At 49.3% G+C, this 18,906-nt stretch overlaps 1 protein-coding gene across 1 annotated transcript in view; it reads left to right on the top strand.

Annotated features, from left to right (window-relative positions):
- The window catches only part of SLC4A5 (solute carrier family 4 member 5), an 87,598-nt gene that overhangs the window by 29,835 nt on the left and 38,857 nt on the right, over positions 1-18,906 (top strand). Inside the window, exons 3-7 of the mRNA XM_056118884.1 lie at positions 12,253-12,413; positions 13,791-13,943; positions 15,145-15,240; positions 16,224-16,279; positions 18,442-18,599. Coding sequence (XP_055974859.1) covers positions 12,253-12,413; positions 13,791-13,943; positions 15,145-15,240; positions 16,224-16,279; positions 18,442-18,599 — 624 coding nt within the window. The remainder of the gene's footprint in view (positions 1-12,252; positions 12,414-13,790; positions 13,944-15,144; positions 15,241-16,223; positions 16,280-18,441; positions 18,600-18,906) is intronic.

Genomic DNA, 18,906 nt, shown 5'->3' with positions numbered 1-18,906 from the left:
ACTGTTCCGAGTATCCGCCTCTTTGTGGTGGCATGCAGCCACTGCCATCCCAGAACCCTTTGCACCTTATACAATGGAACCGCCAAACCCATTTAATCAACGACTCTGTATTCCCCCTCCCTCTGGTTCTCATTCTACTTTCTGTCTCCATCACTAGCTTATTTCGCTAATGTCCTCAAGACTAATCTATGCTGAGTATCAGAATGACAGGGTTTTTTGGGGGGGGGGCTGCGGGGGTGGGTCCAGGACTATTCACATGTGACTTGTGTGCTCCCTCGGTTTCAGAATTCTTCATCCCTCACTCCTTCCTCACTCCTCTTAAGAAGCAGTTCCATCAGCTCACCCAGCCAAGCCAACTTAATCGTTAGTGCTCAGCCAGGTGATGCGGTGTGCTTGATTCTAGTGATGCTGGGGTCCCTGGTGGAGCTCAGCGGTCCATGTGATGCTACGGATCAAACCTGGGGCAACTGTGTGTGACGCATGAGCTCTAGCCTTTCTCTTGGGCGGGGGGGGGCCGGTTGGGGCCGCACCCAGTGATGCTCAGGATTCACTCCTGCCTCTGTGCTCAGTGATCCTTCCTGGCAGGCTCAGGGGACCATATGGGGTACCAGGGATAGAAACCAGCTTGGCTGCATGCCAGGCAAGTACGCTACCCACTGCACTATCTCTTGGGCCCCAGCACTCTAGCCTTTTGTACTATCGCCCTTGCACTAGCATTTCCTTCCTTTGACAGCTTGGTAATATCCCATCGTATTGCAGCACATCTTGCTTTTTCATTCACTCATTGGTGGACATGATATGCTGCAGTTTTTTTTAATATTTTTATTAGTGAAACACCATGAGGTACAGTTGTAGACTTACAAATTTTTGTGCCTGGGTTTCGATTATACAATGATCAAATACCCATCCCTCCAACAGTGCCCATTTCCCACCACCGTGGATCCCAGTATCCCTCCCACCCCTCATCCCCCCCCATCCCACCCTGCCTCTGTGGCAGGGCATTCCCTTTTGTTTTCTCTCTCCTTTTGGGTGTTGTGGTCTGCAAAAGAGGATGCTGCAGGTTTTAGCTTTTGGGAAGAACATTGCTTTGAATGTGGCTGTGCTAATGGATCTTCAAGGTCCTGTTTGCGATTATTCTGGCTAAAGGCATCTTTCTTAACACAACTGCAACATCACTGTCAAATCTAAAACAATGACATGATTCCCTTTATTTCATTAGATTATCCAGACAGTTTCACATTTCCATGGTCCTGGCATGTTTTATTATTTTTTTCCCGGATCAGCTATATATCACATTTGTAAATCTCTCATTTGGTTTGTTTTTGGTCACACCTGGCAATACTCAGGGCAGGGCTTACTCCTGGCTCTGCACTCAGGAATTACTCTTGGTGGGGCCCAGAGGACCATATGGGATGCCGGGGAGTAAACCCAGGTCTTCTGCATGCCAGGCAAGTGCCCCACTCGCTGAACTATCGCTCAGACCCTCTAAATAATTTTTTTTTAATTTCTGGGTTATCCCTCCTTTATTTTTCTCTCACAGTTGTCTTGCCAAAGGAACACCATCATTCTTCCATGATGGTTTTCTGTATTCTGACTTCTGCCATTGTGTGCCTGGGTGAAGTATCTGTATTACAAACTGTAAAACCCCAAAGTAGAGACAGAGTAAGATGGAAATTGTCCGCCATAGAGGAAGGGAAGAATGGGATGGGTGAGGGGAGGGGATACTGGGGACATTGTTAGTGGAAAATGTACACTGGTGGAGGGATGCGTGTTCGATCATTGTATGGCTGAAACTCAAAACATGAAAGCTTTATAAGTGTAGCTCACAGTGATTCAATTAAAAAATAAACAAACAAACAAAAATATCCCTATGGGACCGGAGTGATAGTAGAATGTATAAGACTTGCATGTGGCTGACCAGGGTTCAATCCCTGGCACCTCATATGGTCTCCCAAGAGCCAGCAGTAATCCCTGAGCCACATGGGCCTAAACACCTGCCCCCTAAAATCTCTCCGCGAAATTCTGCGAGGTAGCCCAGGCTGGGAATCAAGGCTGCAGATCCTGTGTCCTGCAGGCTTTCAGGCTCCACTGAAGGTCAACCTGAGCTCCATTCCTGGTTGCAGCTACTCAAAACACAAAATTTTGTGGCTCGACTCAGGCTGGCAGTTTCAATTTCAATTTCCCCTCACAGTGGCAAGGGCCCCAGAGAGATTTCCTGGTGACATTCATGTGTATTCTGATTTTTATTGTTGATATTTTATTGTTGATTTTTATTTCAGGGGATACTGGTGGCTGAGGTCTCTAGCTCCTTGCCCTGAATCTAGAAACAGATTACGTTGTTTTCCTGCAGTTGGCCCTCAGACGCCCTCATCTGATGGTATTTGGAATGGAGAGATCTGTTGGTGCTATCTGGAGTGAATAGATTTTTTTTTCTTTTTGGGTCATACCCAGCGATTCTCAGGGGTTATTCCCGGCTCTGCACTCAGGAATTACTCCTGGCGGTACTTGGGGGACCATATGGGATGCTGGGGATCGAACCCAGGTCGGCCGCATGCAATGCAAACGCCCTACCCGCTGTGCTATCGCTCTGGCCCAGGAATGAATAGATTTAAGAGGAGGCTTGTCTCACGACTACTGCCAGTGGCGCTATGTCTGTCCAAACTAGAGCTAAAGGCTCGAATGTTATGGGCCAGAGCTCCTTGAGAGAATAAGCACAGGGTCTGTATGAGGTCAAGGAGGGAGTCAACCCCTTGGCCCTCCTCGATGTACTGGGGTACATTGCACTTTGGGTGGGTGGAAGAAGGCTGGAGCATAGCAAAAGGGCTTTTAGTGTCAAAGTGCAGTTATTATTTTCTTATGTCTCATTCCCCTGACCCTTAAAGAGCCTCCAATACGGCAGTTTTGTTGGGAAAGATGAGTAAGGAGAGGCTGCTAAAATCTCAGGGCTGGCCCAGCGATACTACTCCTGGGAGTATGTCCCAGAGAGGCAAAAAAGTATCGTCGAGATGATATCTGCACTTGTATGTTCATTGCTTCACTGTTCACAATAGCCAAAATCTGGGGAAAGCCCGAGTGCCTGAGAGCAGATGACTGGTTAAAGAAACTTTGGTAAATCTACACAATGGAATACTATGCAGCTGTTAGAAATGATGAAGTCATGAAATTTGCAAACAGGTGGTTCTACGTGGAAAGTATCATGCTAAGTGAAATGAGTCAGAAAGAGAGGGACAGACATCGACTGTACTCATCTGGGGAATATGAGGTAACAGAATGGGAGACGAACACCCAATGATAGTTGAGGTAACTACCAGGTCTGCTCCACGGGTTGGAAGTTGGCAGCACATGCTGGGGGAAAAGGCAGCTCAGATGGAGAAGGGAACACCAAGTAAAGGATGTTTGGAGGACTCGCTCGGGAAGTGAGATGCGTGCTGAAAGTAGACTATAGACAGAACACGATGGCCACTCAGAACCTCTATTACAAACCACAATACCCTAAAGGAAAGAGAGGGCAAGGGGGAATGCCCTGCCACAGAGGTGGGGCGGGGTGGGGGAGAGAGGGGGTGGGAGGGCTACTGGCATCATTGGTGGTGGAGAGTGGGCACTGGTGGAAGGATGGGTGCTTGATCATTGTATAGCTGAGATCCAAGCACAAAGGTTTGTAGGTCTACAACTGTACCTCATAGTGTTTCACTACTAATAAAAAAATCTCAGGGCTGGGACGAATGGAGACATTACTGGTGCCCGCTTAAGAAAATCAACGAACAATGGAATGACAGTGATACAGTGATACAATGATTTTATTTTAATTCTTGGTTCTGGGCCCCACCCAACTGTGCTCAGGGCTTTCTTCCTGGCTCTATGCTCAGGGATCACTCTTGGTGGGGCTCAGGGGACCATATGAGATGCCATAATGAAACCATGGTCAGCCATGTGCAAGGCAAGAGCCTTACCTGCTTCAATATCTCTCTGCTTCCTATTATTTTGTGTATTTTGAAGACAGAAAGGAGGGGGATGGTCTGGTTTACTGAATAGGAGAAAGAGTCCCAAGGAAAGAGTGGACTCCTCTCAGCTAAAACATCTCCTTTGATCTTTTTCTTGAAAATCCTACATTGACATAATTTTTAGGAAACTTTGTTATTGATTACATCCAGACCGACCATAACTTAAGTGATATTTTCCCAAGCAGACCTCCCCATTTAGTCTTACTCTACAGTTGGTGAGTCTCCAAGGCAAGGGATTGAGTGGTCTCTGCTCATCTCCCATACTTTGGTCTCATCTTCTGAGCTTCTGTAAATCAAACTTTTCATCCTGTGTACTTCCAAGTTTCCAAGTCTCTGCCACATACCTGGCTAATTGTACTGAATCAGGGTATCAAACTGATACTGATAGCCCCACCAGTGCATAAAGAGGAAGTTTGACAAGATGTTAAACCTCACCAGCAATAAAAATGAAAATATGATATACATTTGAATCATCAAACAGTTAACAATGAACAAATGAGCAAGGGCCTGGAAAGCCAGGACAGGAGATAAGGTACTTGCCTTGCATGCGGCTGATCTCAGTTAGATCTTCGGCACCAGATGGTTCCTGCAAGCATTGCCAGCTACAGCCCTGGAGTGTCCTGAGCACTGCTGGGGTGACCCAGGCAGTCCCTGGAACCCTAAGATTCAAGCAGCATCACATCCTCAGGCCCTTGCCCTGAGCTGTAAGCATGATCGACAGGTACTGCTAAGAAGGGTCCCCAAGCCTTCCAGCACTAGGGAGAGCCCCCCCCACAACAAGTAGTACAAATAGGAATTTTACTCCTGTTTATCCTAAACAAATGATTGAGAGGCCAGTCAGATAGTTCAGTGGGTAAGGTGCTTGCCTTACACACATTCGACCCTGTTTGATCCCTGACATTCGATATGTTCCCCCGAGCCAGCCAGGAGTGATTCCTGGGTGTAGGGCCAGGAGACATTCCTGAGCACCGTGGGATGTGGCCCAAAAGTCAAAAAACAAATTGAGCGAGTCACAAAGCATTCAAATGAGCCTTATGCATAATAAAGTTTGCAGAGAAATAATTTAGACTATTCTTATCATTTTTGTAATTATTACTTTTACTTATCTTAAAGGGCTGGAGCGATAGCACAGCAGGCAGGGTGTTTGCCTTGCATGTGGCCGACCCTGCCGACCCAGGTTCAATTCCTCTGTCCCTCTCGAGAGCCTGGCAAGCTACTGAGAGTATCTTGCCCCCACGGCAAAGCCTGGCAAACTACCGGTGATGTATTCGATATGCCAAACACAGGTAACAAGTCTCACAATGGAGACGTTACTGGGCCCGCTAGAGCAAATCTATGAACAATGGGAGGACAGTGCTACAGTGCTACATATCTTAAAATTAAAAAAAAATTGAATCATAGTGAAATACACAATAACAAAGTTGTTCATGATTGGGTTCCAGAAATACAGTGTCCCAGCACCCACTCTGACTGTACATATTGTATCACCAATATCCCTAGTTTCCCTCCTGCCACCCCCAGCCTCTAGGGCACTTTCCTTCTCTCTCTCTCTCTCTCTCTCTCTCTCTCTCTCTCTCATCATTTTGTGTAGCTTTATAAGCAAAATACCAAAGAGCCTTTAAGATGATATGGATACTGATAAACCTTTATAAACATGAAGGGCTGCCCATTCAATATTCACCATTGGGTGCCCTTAATGTAAAATTGTGTATGTGACTGTGACTGTATGTGTGCCTGTGACTGGTTGTGTACTTGTGACTGTAGTGTGACTGTGTGTAATGCCCATGACTCTGTGTATGCCTATGGCTGTGTGTGCCTGTGACTGTGTGTGCCTGTGACTGTGTGTTTGCCTGTGATTGTGTGTGTGTCTGTGCCTGTGACTGTGTGTGTGACTGTGTGTATGCCCATGACTCTGTGTGTGCCTATGGCTGTGTGTGTGCCTGTAACTGTGTGTGTGCCTGTGACTCTGTGTGTGCCTGTGACTCTGTGTGTGCCTGTGGCTGTGTGTGCCTGTGACTGTGTGTGTTTGCCTGTGGCTGTGTGTGCCTGTGACTGTGTGTGTTTGCCTGTGACTGTGTGTGCCTGTGGCTGTGTGTATGCCTGTGATTGTGTGTGTGCCTGTGACTGTGTGTGCTTGCAACTGTGTGTGTGCCTGTGACTGTGTGTGTGCTTGCGACTATGTGTGCCTGTCACTGTGTGTGTGTGTGTGTGCCTGTCACTGTGGGGTGTGCCCATGTGCTGCAATGGTGGTCCACAGAACCACCATTTGTCTTCTCTTTGGGAGACCTTTGAATTTCTCTACTTTCTCATTATTTTTTAAAAATTCCTAAAGCAATACTTTGCACTAACAGCCAATTTGAACAGAGTGAATTACGTGCCAGGTGTTGTTCCGAGAACTACACATTCTGTCCTGAAGACCAAGGAGGGGCGAGACAAGTAACTTGCTTGAGGTTCACAGCTAAAAGGAAACGGTGGCACTGTGATTCAGGACACAGTCCTTTTGCACAATGGCAGCTCTTATTACTGTCATTAACCCCAGTAGAGAAAAACGTCTTGGAATTCTCCGCCTGATTACGGTCCCACTCATCTCCTCAGAAGTAACTATTGTCAAACATTTGACAGGATCCCTCCAAAATTCCTGCTGGGCATTTTTAGACACACATGTACTTCCTTTTTTTATGGTGGTGGTTATGGTGGTGGTGTATATGTGAGTGTTGGAGGGAGGGGGAGGTGGACACCCAGTGATGCTCAGGGGTTACTCCTGGCTCTGCGCTCAGGAATCATTCCTGGCGATGCTCAGGGGATCTTAAATGGTGTTGGGGATTGAACCTAGGTTAGTCATGTGTAAGGCAAATGCCCTACCTGTTATACTACCTCTCCAGCCCAATATAAATCTTTTAATGTTTCATTTCAAATATTTTCCATATATTGCATTCCAGTGAAATTTATAAATGTCTTATTTTTATAATATAGGATTTTTACTTTACTTTCATCTAACAACACATTTTTTCCTTTTTGGTTTTACATGTTAGGTTTTGTTGCTGTTTTGCTTTTAGTAGCAGTGCATGGAGGCGACTCCTGGCTCTGTGCTCAGGGTTTGCTCCTGGCTGTGCTCTGGGGACCATGTGGTCTGTGATTCAGATCTGGCCTCCTGCCTGAAAAGCATGTGCTTAGTCCGTTGAGCTCTCTCTGATCCTCGTTATTTCAGATATTATAATCTCCAAGATTATAAAGATCTTTTCAACCAAGAATAGAAGAATACCTTCCAATATTCTGCTACAGTTGTATTTTGCTTATAGATTAAAAATGTGCTTCTGGGGCCAGAGTGATAATACAGCAGGGAGGGTGCTGGCCTTGCACATGACCAATCTGGGCTTGATCCCGGCATCCTATATGGTCCCCTGAGCACTTCCAGGAATAATTCCTGAGTGCAAAGCCAGGAGTAATCCATGAGCACTACCAGGTGTGGTGCCAAAAAAAAAATTGAAACATTCTTTCAATTGTGGGAAAATATATATCATAGTAAAACATAAGAAATAAAATATATACTATAACTATGTTATATAAACAATATTATATAAATTTATATCATAAAATATGTTATAAAACTTATCACAGTAAAGTTACCAGTTAACTATGGTTAACTTTACCATGAAGTAGCATAAAGAACTGTCATGCAGTTGTAGAAACTTCATTCTATAAAACTGAGACCCACATAACCCCTCCACTCACCCATTCCCTTTGCTCTGACAGAAGTCCTCTGCTTTCTGTCCTGAGAACTCGGTGACTGTGTCTCTCAGTGGAATGACACAGTCCTTTTGGGCTGACTTAATGCCACTCTGCTTCATGTCTTCAAACTTCATGTAGAATGCAGCCCAAATCAAATTTCCTGCCTTTCTGAGACTCAATAATTTTTTGTGGCAGATAGGTTCTACATCGAGACTTTAAATGACCTAGAATTTCTAATATCATATTCGGTGGGAAATAGAAACTTAAATTTTTTTTAGTGTTGATCATTTTAAAAATTTCTTTTTTAAATGTTGATCATTTTAAAAATTTCTTTTTTTAATGTTGATCATTTTTAAAACACACCCCTCCACCAAAACCCAGAATCTCACGGAGGCCCAGATTTGCTTCTGGACTTTTGTCCCGTGGTTGCCCTTGTTTGCATCTGGACTGGAATCTGGTTTGTTTTCATTACTCTAGCTTTTCAAGCAATTACTTACCTGCTTAAAGCAGGTCCCAGCCCTATTTTTAGCTACAGTTTCACCAACCCTTCTCAGATGTTACTTTTTCAGTGCAACTTCAGAGTTACAGTCTTGGGCTTGAAAATACTCCCTTGGGATTTGGCTGGAACAGCGTCTACCACAAATGGAAGATGACAAGGCAGAAAGCTGAGCAAGGTGCTCTCCTGCGACGGACGCCCTCTGCACGGTCCTCCGCCCCGCTGCGGGCGCCGGCGTGTCGGTGCTGCCCCCTGCAGGGAAGCGCGAGATGGTGCAGCTGCATCAGCTCCCTTATTTGGCCCCGATTTGTAGAAAGGACAATTTCCCCCCCATCTTTCCGTCTTCCTTTATTTCCCAGACGACCTTTTAGATTTGAACCTGAACTTTCAGAATAAATCCCTCAGATCTGGAAGCAGAACAGTGGGGAAAAACTTTATGTCACAGGGATGCTTTCTCTCTCTCTCATGAATCACCATGCACTGCACTTATAAAGCTTTCATGTTTGAGTCTCAGTCATACAATGATCGAACACCCATTCCTTCACCTGTGCATGTTTTCCACCACCAATGTCCCCAGTATCCCAACTCTTCCCCTCCCATCCCCCCTCTCTCTCTTCTTATGAGTATTATGGTTTGCAATACAGATAATGAGAGATCATCATGTTTCGTCCTTTATCTACTTTCAGCACACACCTCCCATGGGATGCTCTCTCTGCTTCCAGAAAAACACATCACATAAGGCAGCCCTGGGTAACCAGGGTCCATTTGATACTTAAGTTAATAAATCTTCTTGGACCCATGCATGGCTGAATCAACCAGGGCATATCGGAGGGAGACAGGTTATCCCAGTGCCTGCCCAAACAGAGTCCCTGGCAGTCATTTGCTCCCACAGTCCAAAATCGCCTTCATGTCCCTGGCTAGACTTTGCCATCTTGAGACAGACCTCACAGTTTGAGACAGACCGCACTGAGAAATTGACCTGCTGAAAATTTGGAATGTGGGTTTTGTGATTGAAATCTCCAGGCTTTTTCTCAGAGTTGGGATTAGCTACTTTCCCTCCAACTCCCTGTGATTCCAGAAGCCTGGTAGTCATGTCCATACCCCAAAGCTGCCACCCAATTAAAAAGGATACTCCAGCTGTACTTTCCTAATAAAAATACTGAACTCCTTGAACAAACATGATGACTTCTTAGTACCTGTGTTACAAACCATAATGCACAAAAGGAGAGAGAGGGGTGGGGGAGAGAGGAGAGAAAGAGAGAGAGAGAGAGAGAGAGAGAGAGAGAGAGAGAGAGAGAGAGAGAAGAAAAGTGCCTGCTTTTTTTTTTTTGCTAGTGGGGTTTGGGAGGGTGGTGGGAGAGAAAATGGACTTTGGTGGTCGGAAATGTACAGTGATGGAGGGATGGATGTTGGAATATTATATGACTAAAACCCAATTATGAACAGCTTTTTAATGGTCTATCTCATGGTGATTCAATAAAAAATGAATTAAAAATAAATGAAAAGACTCTTCTCTGCGGGCTAGAGAAATAGTACAGTGGGCAGGGCACTTATCTTGAAAGCAGCAGAACTGGGTTTAATCTCCAGCACCCAATATGGTCCCCCAAGCACCGCCAGGAGTAATTTCAGAGTGCAGAATCAGGAGATACTCCTGAGCATCTTTGGGTTTGACCCCCCCCCCCAAAAAAAGACTATCCTCTTCAAAATTGTGGGAAAAACTACCTAGGAATAAAACTACAAATACCTAGGAATAAACTTAATAAGGTAGGTGAGATATTATACAGTGAAAACTATAAATCACTGCTAAAAGAAATAGAAGAATACACCAGGAAATGGAAAAACATTCTCTGTTCATGAATTGGAAAAATCAACATTGTTAAACTGACCATTCTACCCAGAGTACTATACAGATTTAATGTAATAACCTTAAAATTCCAATGAGTTTTTCAAAGACAAGGAGAAAACCCTACTATAATTTATATGAGAGTAGATCTTATGCATTATTACCACACACAAAATGAGAAAACTTATGTGAAGTAATGGATGTATTCATGATCTTGGCCTTAGGAACCATTTAAGAAAGTATATGAATATTAAGTTATCACATCATATATTTAAAATATATACAATTTTACTTCTCTGCTGTTTCTCAATAGCACTGGAAAATAAATCAGGAAAATGGTAGGCAAGATTTGAATAACAGTCCTTACCAGAGCACAGCTGGAGCAATAGCACAGTGGTAAGGTGTTTGCCTTGCACGCAGCCAACATGGCCAACCCGAGTTCGATTCCTTCGCCCCTCTCGAAGAGCCCGGCAAGCTACCGAGAGGATCTTGCCCGCACGGCAGAGCCTGGCAAGCTCCCCGTGACGTATTCGACATGCCAGACACAGTAACAACAAAGTCTCCAATGGAGATGTTACTGGGCCTGCTCGAGCAAATCGATGATCAACGGGAGGGCCTTTACCTTTACCTTTACCAGAGCACATTTTCTGAGTTTTCTGTGGAAAATCAAGGTTTCATCTATCCTTTGTCCTCTACTATTTCATGTACATTTTAAAACCAGCTTTTAAAGTTTTATTAGCACAAAGAAGAAGGTAAAATCTATTATGATTTTAAGAGTGCATTGCATCCATGGAAACATGGAGAGTGATTATCCTTACGATGTTGTCTTTTCTGATTCTTCTTGATTAAGCAATCTTTCTTATTTGTCTTGTTTAACTTCTTTCTAGGCTAGAGTGATAGCATGAGTATGGCTTTTGCCTTGCCCACGGCCAACTCAGGTTTGATTCCTCTGTCCCTCTCAGAGAGCCTGACAAGCTACTGAGAGTATCCCGCCCACACGGCAGAGCTTAGCAAGCTCCCCGTGGTGTATTCGGTATGCCAAAAACAGTAACAACAAGTCTCACAATGGAGACGTTACTGGTGCCCGCTCGAGCAAATCGATGGACAGTGGAGAACAGTGCTACAGTGCTATTATTATTAAATATAATAAGGGTAAAGGTAAAGGCCCTCCCGTTGATCATCGATTTGCTCGAGCGGGCCCAGTAACGTCTCCATTGGAGATTTTGTTGTTACTGTGTTTGGCATATTGAATACATCACGGGTGGCTTGCCAGGCTCTGCCATGCGGGCGAGATCCTCTCGGTAGCTTGCCGGGCTCTCCGAGAGGGGCGGAGGAATCGAACTCGGGTCGGTCATGTTGGCTGCGCGCAAGGCAAACGCCCTACTGCTGTGCTATTGCTCTAGCCTATTAAATATAATAATACTAATTATTATAGTAACTTAAAGGGGAGTTAGTGGAAAGGGCTTGAGCATATGCCAAGGCAAGCACAAGGTCCTGAGTTGGATTCCAGCCCCCCCAAGGCCCGATGCATTGCTGGGCAGAGCTGATTCTTCGGTCTTCACAGCTGATTGTTGCCAGGACTGGCCCTTGTCCCAGGGGGCATGGTTGGAAAATCATTTTGGAAAAGTTTTAATATTATAGAATATCATAAGGTTCCTTAATTCTAAGTCAACGTTAATTTTTAATTGTTAATTTTTTGGCGGGAGGGGATGCCACATTGACTGTGTTCAGGGCTGACTCCTGGTACTGTACTCAAGGTCACTCCTGGCAGGCTCTGGGCACCACATGGGGTGCTGGGAATGGAAGCAGGGTGGCTGCATGCAAGGCCAGCATCTCACCTGCTGTGTGTCGCTCCAGACCTTCAGTGTACACTTAAATGAGTCTTAGTACTTCCCAGCTGACTTGTCATTCATAGCCAGCGTGCAGAAGCTACACCACAACCCAGTCTAGAGTGATAATGGAAAGGCCCCCAGACACTCGACCCCATCCCTTGGTCTCTCTCTGAAGGCCACTTTCTGCTGAACATTGCAGAGCTGAGGGAGAGGAGGCAGTGAGTGAACCCTGGACCAAAGCCCTACACTGGGCACAGCTTGGCCCCTCTCCCGGGATGCTCCGGATATTGGGGTCCCCTTGAGGGCCCTGGCCAGCCTGCACCCATCCTCACCTGTCCTAACCCCTTCCAGGTGGATAAAGTTTGAAGAAAAGGTAGAAGAAGGTGGCGAACGCTGGAGCAAGCCCCACGTATCCACACTGTCCCTGCACAGCCTCTTTGAGCTCCGGACCTGCCTGCAGACGGGGACGGTGCTACTGGACTTGGACAGCGGTTCCTTACCACAGATCATAGGTGAGACAGGACCATAGAGGTCCCCAACCGCGGAGACCCCGCCCCCAACCGCGGAGTCCCCGCCCCAGCAGCGGAGGTCCTGCCCCAACCGCGGAGACCACGACCCCAACCGCGGAGTCCCCGCCCCCAGCCGCGGAGTCCCCGCCCCCAGTCGCAGAGACCTGCCCCCAGCCGCGGAGGCCCCTCCCCAACCGCGAAGACCCACCCCAGCTGCTTGTGGCCGGTGACAAGTCTTGTGGGGGAGGGATGGAGGGCAACCTGATTCTCGCCAGTGTGAACCAACTGCATTCAGCTTTGGGAAATCAGCTGCCTTGATGCAGTGAAGCAAAGGAAGGGGGTCGCTGGCCTTATGACAACTGTGACTGGATTTTATTCTAAAACATTCCATTTTGCCCAAAGGATTATGGCCCAAATGCATTTTGGGGTGGGGGGAAAGGGGAGATTTGGGCCACACCCGGCAGTACTCAGGACTCAGTCCTGGCTCTGTGCTCAGCATCACTCCTGGCAGGGCCAGATGGAACTCAGGTCAACCGCCTTAAATCCTGCACTATCGCTTCACCCCTGACCCCCACAGCCCCACCAAAAGCTTTTATTAAAGGAATTCATGATAGGGACAAAGCTGTTTAAAACAGTACTTTGATGCTTCTTTGAGTACCCAGAATAGCGGTGTTCAGGGTTTACTCCTGGCTCTGCTCAGGAGTAAGCCCGCTGGTGCTCTGGGGACTGTATGCAGTGCTGGGGATACCGGTCAGCTGTGTACCCCTTTACTATCTCTCCTGCCCTTCTTTGGGTATTTTCTTGGACTTTATTTTTCATATATGTTTTACAGTAACACAACGTTCTATACTCCAGCACCCCTCATTTTTACACACGTACACGTGCATACACTCTTTCTTTCTTTCTTTCTTTCTTTCTTTCTTTCCTTCCTTCCTTCCTTCCTTTCCTTCCTTCCTTCTTTCCTTCCTTCTTCCTTTCCTTTCCTTTCCTTTCCTTTCCTTTCCTTTCCTTTCCTTTCCTTTCCTTTCTCTCCTTCCTTCCTTTTTCGGTATTTGGGCCACACCGGCTATGCTCAGGGGTTACCCCTGACTCTGCACTCAGGAATGACTTCTGGATGTGTTCAGAGAACCATATGGGATGCCAGGGATCAAGCTTGTGACTGCAAGCACTCTACCTGCTGTATTATTGCCCTGCCCCCCCCAACCCCCACTTCTCTATATAAGGAGGCTGAGGGCACTGGGCTTGCCCATGTCCTCGGTGACCCATGACTTCAAGCTCCCCAGGAGGATTAACAGCTCTCACTCACTGTTAATCCCCCTAATGGCAGATGAGACCAAAGACCCTGGGGCCCTGCTGATGGTGCCTGTTCCTTTCCCACAGATGATGTCATTGAGAAGCAAATCGAGGATGGCCTCCTGCGGCCGGAGCTCCGGGAGAGGGTCAGCTATGTGCTCCTGCGGAAGCACCGCCACCAGACCAAGAAGCCCATCCACCGTTCCTTGGTTGACATTGGGAAGTCCGTCTCCACCACCAGTGAGTCCCTGCAGGCACAGGAAGGCCCCAGGGCTAGGGGAGCTCACCTTGGTGATGAGGATCTTTCAGGCCTTTCCCATCCTGGATGGATTCTGGGGATTCCTCTGCCTCTTTGCCAGGGACAGCTCAGCCTGGCTGCTCAGTGCAGTCACCTGGGGGTTGAAGCCTGCCCTAATGCTGGCCCCTAAGCCCCAAGGGGCACGGCGGCTGGAGATTCTCACAAACTGACAGGGGTGCAAATTGCTGCTAGAAATGACCTGTTTGTGGAAAGAATTTAGAGTTTAAAATTTAGAATTTAAAGTTCCTTACCAGAATTTAGAATTTAAAATTCCTTACAGAACCTGCAAGAAGAGCCAGGGCCTCATGGCAAACAGTATTCAAGTGGCAGAAGGGGCTTTGCTGGGCTCAGTCAAGGGTGCTGGGGCGGTGCCATCCTCAGTATCAGCGCCTGGGTCTGCACTCATGAAGCTCCAGTCTGAGTCCCTCCACTCCTGACACACCCGTCCAGGGGGGCAGACACAGTCTTGCTGAACCTGCCGAATAAATGCAGTGACCAGGACCAAGTTTCTCCAGTTGCCAAATGAGTCCTGGGGAACGTCTTTCAATGAAAACACTTGGGGTGGGAGGAGGGCTGGGCACATCCAGCGATGCTCAGGGTTTCCTCCTTGGCTCTGTGCTCAGCAATCACTCCTGGTGGTGCTCAGGGGACCACATAGGATGCCAGGGATTGATCCCAGCCTTGCCTCGTGCAAGGCAAGCACCCTACCCTCTGTACTGTCTCCAGCCCCAAATTGCTTAATGTGTTTTAATGCTAAATTGTTTAAAAGAGAGTTCTGGGCGTGGCTGTGTGAGTGAAAGCACTTCCTCTCACAACAGCACCATGGTAGGGCACAGAGAGGTTAAATTGCTCGCCTAGGACCACACAGACAGTAAGTGGTGGAACCCAAGGGTGATCCCGCCGGGACTACCACACCGATGCCTGTTTGATGAACTGAATCTCACTTTCAGTCGCACAAAGATTTTCTTTGTAACTGAATCCAGGTAATTAATTTGCTTTAGAAACAAAAACAGTCTACGTGGAAGGGAAGAGCTGTCTGGCCTCCCAGCCTTGTTCAGGGGACCTTTTATTCTCTACTATAAATGCACGCTGGCTCCCTGGGGAGCTGCACCCTGCATTGACAATGCCTCTTGCTCCCGGCAGATCGCAGCCCGGCCCGCAGCCCCACGGCCGGCCCCAGCCTGCACCACTCCACCGAGGACCTGCGGATGCGGCAGAGCGCCACCTACGGACGGCTGTGTGAGTGCGCCTGCGCAGCAGCGCCTCCTGGCGGCGGCGGTAGGAATGAGGCGGACCGAGAGCGGGGAACCTGCTGCTGTCTAGGGCAGAGGGTCTCTTGATTTTCAGGCGACCCCCTGAAAATCCAGTCCCCTTAAGTCAAAAGAAAGCACCCTCCAGTGGCTCCTGAGCCTGGATGGTCTTCTGGATCATTCCAGCACCCGCTTTGGGAAACACTGGTGTAGAAAATCTTTTCCCTGACCCTGGGGTGGGGGTGGGGGGGTCTCGGTGAGGTCCCTAGTGGCAGGAGGGTTAAGACACCGAGTTGGGGCGAGCCCACTTGGAGAGGATACTGGACGGGGTAAGAGAAGGGGAGGTCAAGGGGGGCAGAGGTGATTCTAGAATGGAGAAATGGCCTGGGAAGCCTCCGGGATTTGGCTTTTCCTGGGAAAGGAGAGCTAACTTCCTCTGTGGGGGCAGGAGAAAGTTTTTTTCTTTTTTGCTTTTTGGGGTCACACCCGGCAATGCACAGGAGTTACTCCTGGCTTTGCACTCGGGAATTACTCCTGGCAGTGCTCAGGGGACCATATGGGATGCTGGGAATCAAACCTGGTCCACCGTGTGCAAGGCAAATGTTCTACCCGCTGTGCTATCGCTCCAGCCCCAGGAGAAAGTTCTAATACTCCACCTCCACGCCTGTCTCTTCCTTCCCTCTGGATCCGGCACACACCCACACATCTGGGCACAACACCCAATGCCCGCGCCCCCTCCCCCCAAGTGGCAGGTGGGGGGCTGAAGAGGAGCAAGGGGAGCCCTGGGTCTAGCTAATCTTTAGGAAAGCTGCCACTGAAGGGGGTCAAGGTGCAAATGCTTGCTGGGGGTGCTGGGAGTCAGGGGAGCAGGGCTCTGCTTCTGTGGTGAAGGGGAGGGGAGCCTGCCTAGAGCTCAGGGTCCAGGAGTTGGCAGGAGTTGGGCTTCCTTTCTCTCTCTCTCTTCTTTCCTAGGTCACGCCCAGAGCAGGAGCATGAATGACATTTCTCACACGCCAAACACAGACCAGGTAGCAAAGGCCCTGCAGAGCAGGGAAGGGGCGTGGGGGTGGGGTGGGGGGTGGGTAACAGATGCCTTTAAAGATGAAATGGGGGGATGGAGTGACTTTACAGCCAGTATGACACCTGCCATGCATGTGGACAACCCGGGTTCAATCCCTGGCGCCCCACATAGTCCCCTGAGCACTGCCAGGAGTGGTCACCGAGCGCAGAGCCAGGAGTCAGTCCTGAGCATTAACAATGACACGAGGTGTGGGGGGACTTACCGAGAAACCCTGTAGAGCCCTCAGGGGTGTCCCCCACCATCATGGCCGAACCCCCCTGATGAAACAAGGTATCTACAACCAGGTTGAATCCAAGTCTCAGGCGCATGACCCCCTCCCGCCCCACAGCCAGGAAGGCCCAGAGGAGGTGGCCCTCAGCCCAGCTCTGCCTGCTCCTGGGTAGAAGCCCTGCGCTGCCCTGGGCTCATGCCCTCGGGAGCAGGAAGCAGAGGAGGAAGGAAAGCATGAAATTGGCTCTTGAGAACTGGGTGAACTCTAGGCCTTCAGGGACCCCCCAAGTTTGGTGGAAGGCAAGCGAAAGTCTTTCCTTAGGTCTCAGGGCGAGTTTGTGGGCTCTCAGGGAGACGCTGCAGGTCTTTCTGTCCCCTCAGGGACTCGGAGACTTGAATGAGCCCAAGGACTTTCAGTGGGATTGATTCACTCCTCAGCAACTTCAGAATGGGGTACTGGCATATTATCTAGGGCACAGCTGCTGCCGCCGCCACCTCCTCCCCCTCCTCCTCCTCCCCTCCTCCTCCTCCTCCTCCTCCTCCTCCTCCTCCTCCTCTTCCCCCTCCTCTTCCTCATTTGTCTCCTCCTTTCTTTTTTTGGGCCATACCCGGTGGTACTCAGGACTTACTCCTGGCTCTGTGCTCAGGGATCACTCCTGGCAGTGTTCGGGGACCATATAGGGTGTCAGGGATTGAACCAGGGTCAGTTGCAGGCAACACAAATGCCTTCCCTGCTGTACCATATCTCGGGCCCTGTGTTTTATGCTTTTGTTTTTAAAATAGGTCCCATCTGGCTGTGTTTGGGAGTCACTCCTGACTCTGTGCTCAGGGCCACTCCCAGGGGTCCTCAGGGAGCCGTGCGGAGCTGGCTGCTCACAGAGCAGCCGAGGTTATCTCTGCCCCTAGCTAAGCGAAGGTTATAAAGGAGCAGTCTTTCTTCACTCACTTGCCTTCCACAAGCCGAAGGGCGCTCTGCCTGTGGTGTCCGTGGTGTCAGGGTGCTCTCACCCTGTGAGAGGACTCGGGACGCAGTGTGGACCGGCAGCCAGGTCCCATCCCGGGGAGGCTGAGAGCCATGCCCTCACTGAGCTTAAGAGAAGACATTTCTGGGCCTACAGGCTTTATCCTTACTGCAGCCCTCTCCACCCCCGCTCTACCTCTGTGCTTGTGTCCTGCCCAGCAGGCCCCAAATACCCCTCATTATCCTCTCCACACCACGACCTTAAGCCCTGCTCGCCCTGTGCCATGGGACTGGAAGAGCTCAAAGGAGGTACAGGAAGGGTCTCACGACCCCTCCCTGAGGTCATGGCCCCCCTCATTGTCCTGCTGGACAGACAAACTGGGAGAGGCTACCTTGGGGTCTCTGTTGGAAAAGCTTTGAAGCTGGGGAGCTTTTCCTGGGAGCCCCCTGGGGTGACTTGGGGGCAGACTTGGAGCATGAACCAGGGAGGGGTGCTACCAGCCAGGAAGCTGGTGGCAAAGGGGAAGCAGAAGCCTTTGCCTGATTCTTGTGTCAGCTGCCCAGGTGCAGGCAGAGATGGGCTCTGTGTGTGTGTATGTGTGTGTGTGAGTGTGCATGCGTGTGTGTGTGTGTGTGTGAGTGTGCATGTGTGTGTGTGCGCGTGTGTGCGCACGCACATGCGCGGGCCGCAGGGACAGCCAGCAGGCAGGGAAGGGGGACTGCCTCTCCCACCCCTCAGCCTACCTTTCCATTGAGCCACGCCCGTGGGGTCCTGGCCAGCTCCTTCCCAGGTATAAAGATGTGGACGGTCCTGGACTTCCTGGGGCCAACCATGCTGAAGGGCCGCTGCAGCCCAGGAGTTTCGGGTGCAGCGTCCAGGACGCGGGCATGGTTTTCGCCAGACTCTCCAGGCGCGTGGTTCTTCCTTCCTTGCCCAGAGGAAGAACAAGTTCATGAAGAAGATCCCCAAGGACTCGGAAGCGTCCAACGTGCTGGTGGGCGAGGTGGACTTTCTGGACCAGCCCTTCATCGCCTTCGTGCGCCTCGTCCAGTCGGCCATGCTGGGAGGGGTGACCGAGGTGCCTGTCCCCACCAGGTGAGGGTTCTGGCCTCACCACCAGGGAGGAGGAGGGGAAATAAGGAGCTGGCCAGGGAGGGAAAGAGATCTAGGGGGAAGCCTTAGAGTTTATTCAATCACATTCATAATCATCTTTTGGTTTGGGCCACACCTGGGGATGCTCGGTGCTTACTCCTAGCTCTGCGCTCAGGGATCACTTCTGGTGGTGCTGGGAGACCGGAGTGGGTGCCAGGCAACAAACCTGTGTCTGCTGCATGCTAGGCAAGCACTTCACCCACTGTGCCATCTCTCTGGCTCTAGAGTTCATTTTAAAACATGCTGACAC

Source organism: Sorex fumeus, unplaced genomic scaffold (genome assembly GCF_029834395.1).
Source record: "Sorex fumeus unplaced genomic scaffold, SorFum_2.1 ptg000003l, whole genome shotgun sequence".
In the NCBI taxonomy this organism is placed as follows: Eukaryota; Metazoa; Chordata; class Mammalia; order Eulipotyphla; family Soricidae; genus Sorex; species Sorex fumeus.
The sequence above is the reverse complement of the archived record's forward strand: the minus strand, read 5'-3'. Positions and strand labels throughout refer to the sequence as shown.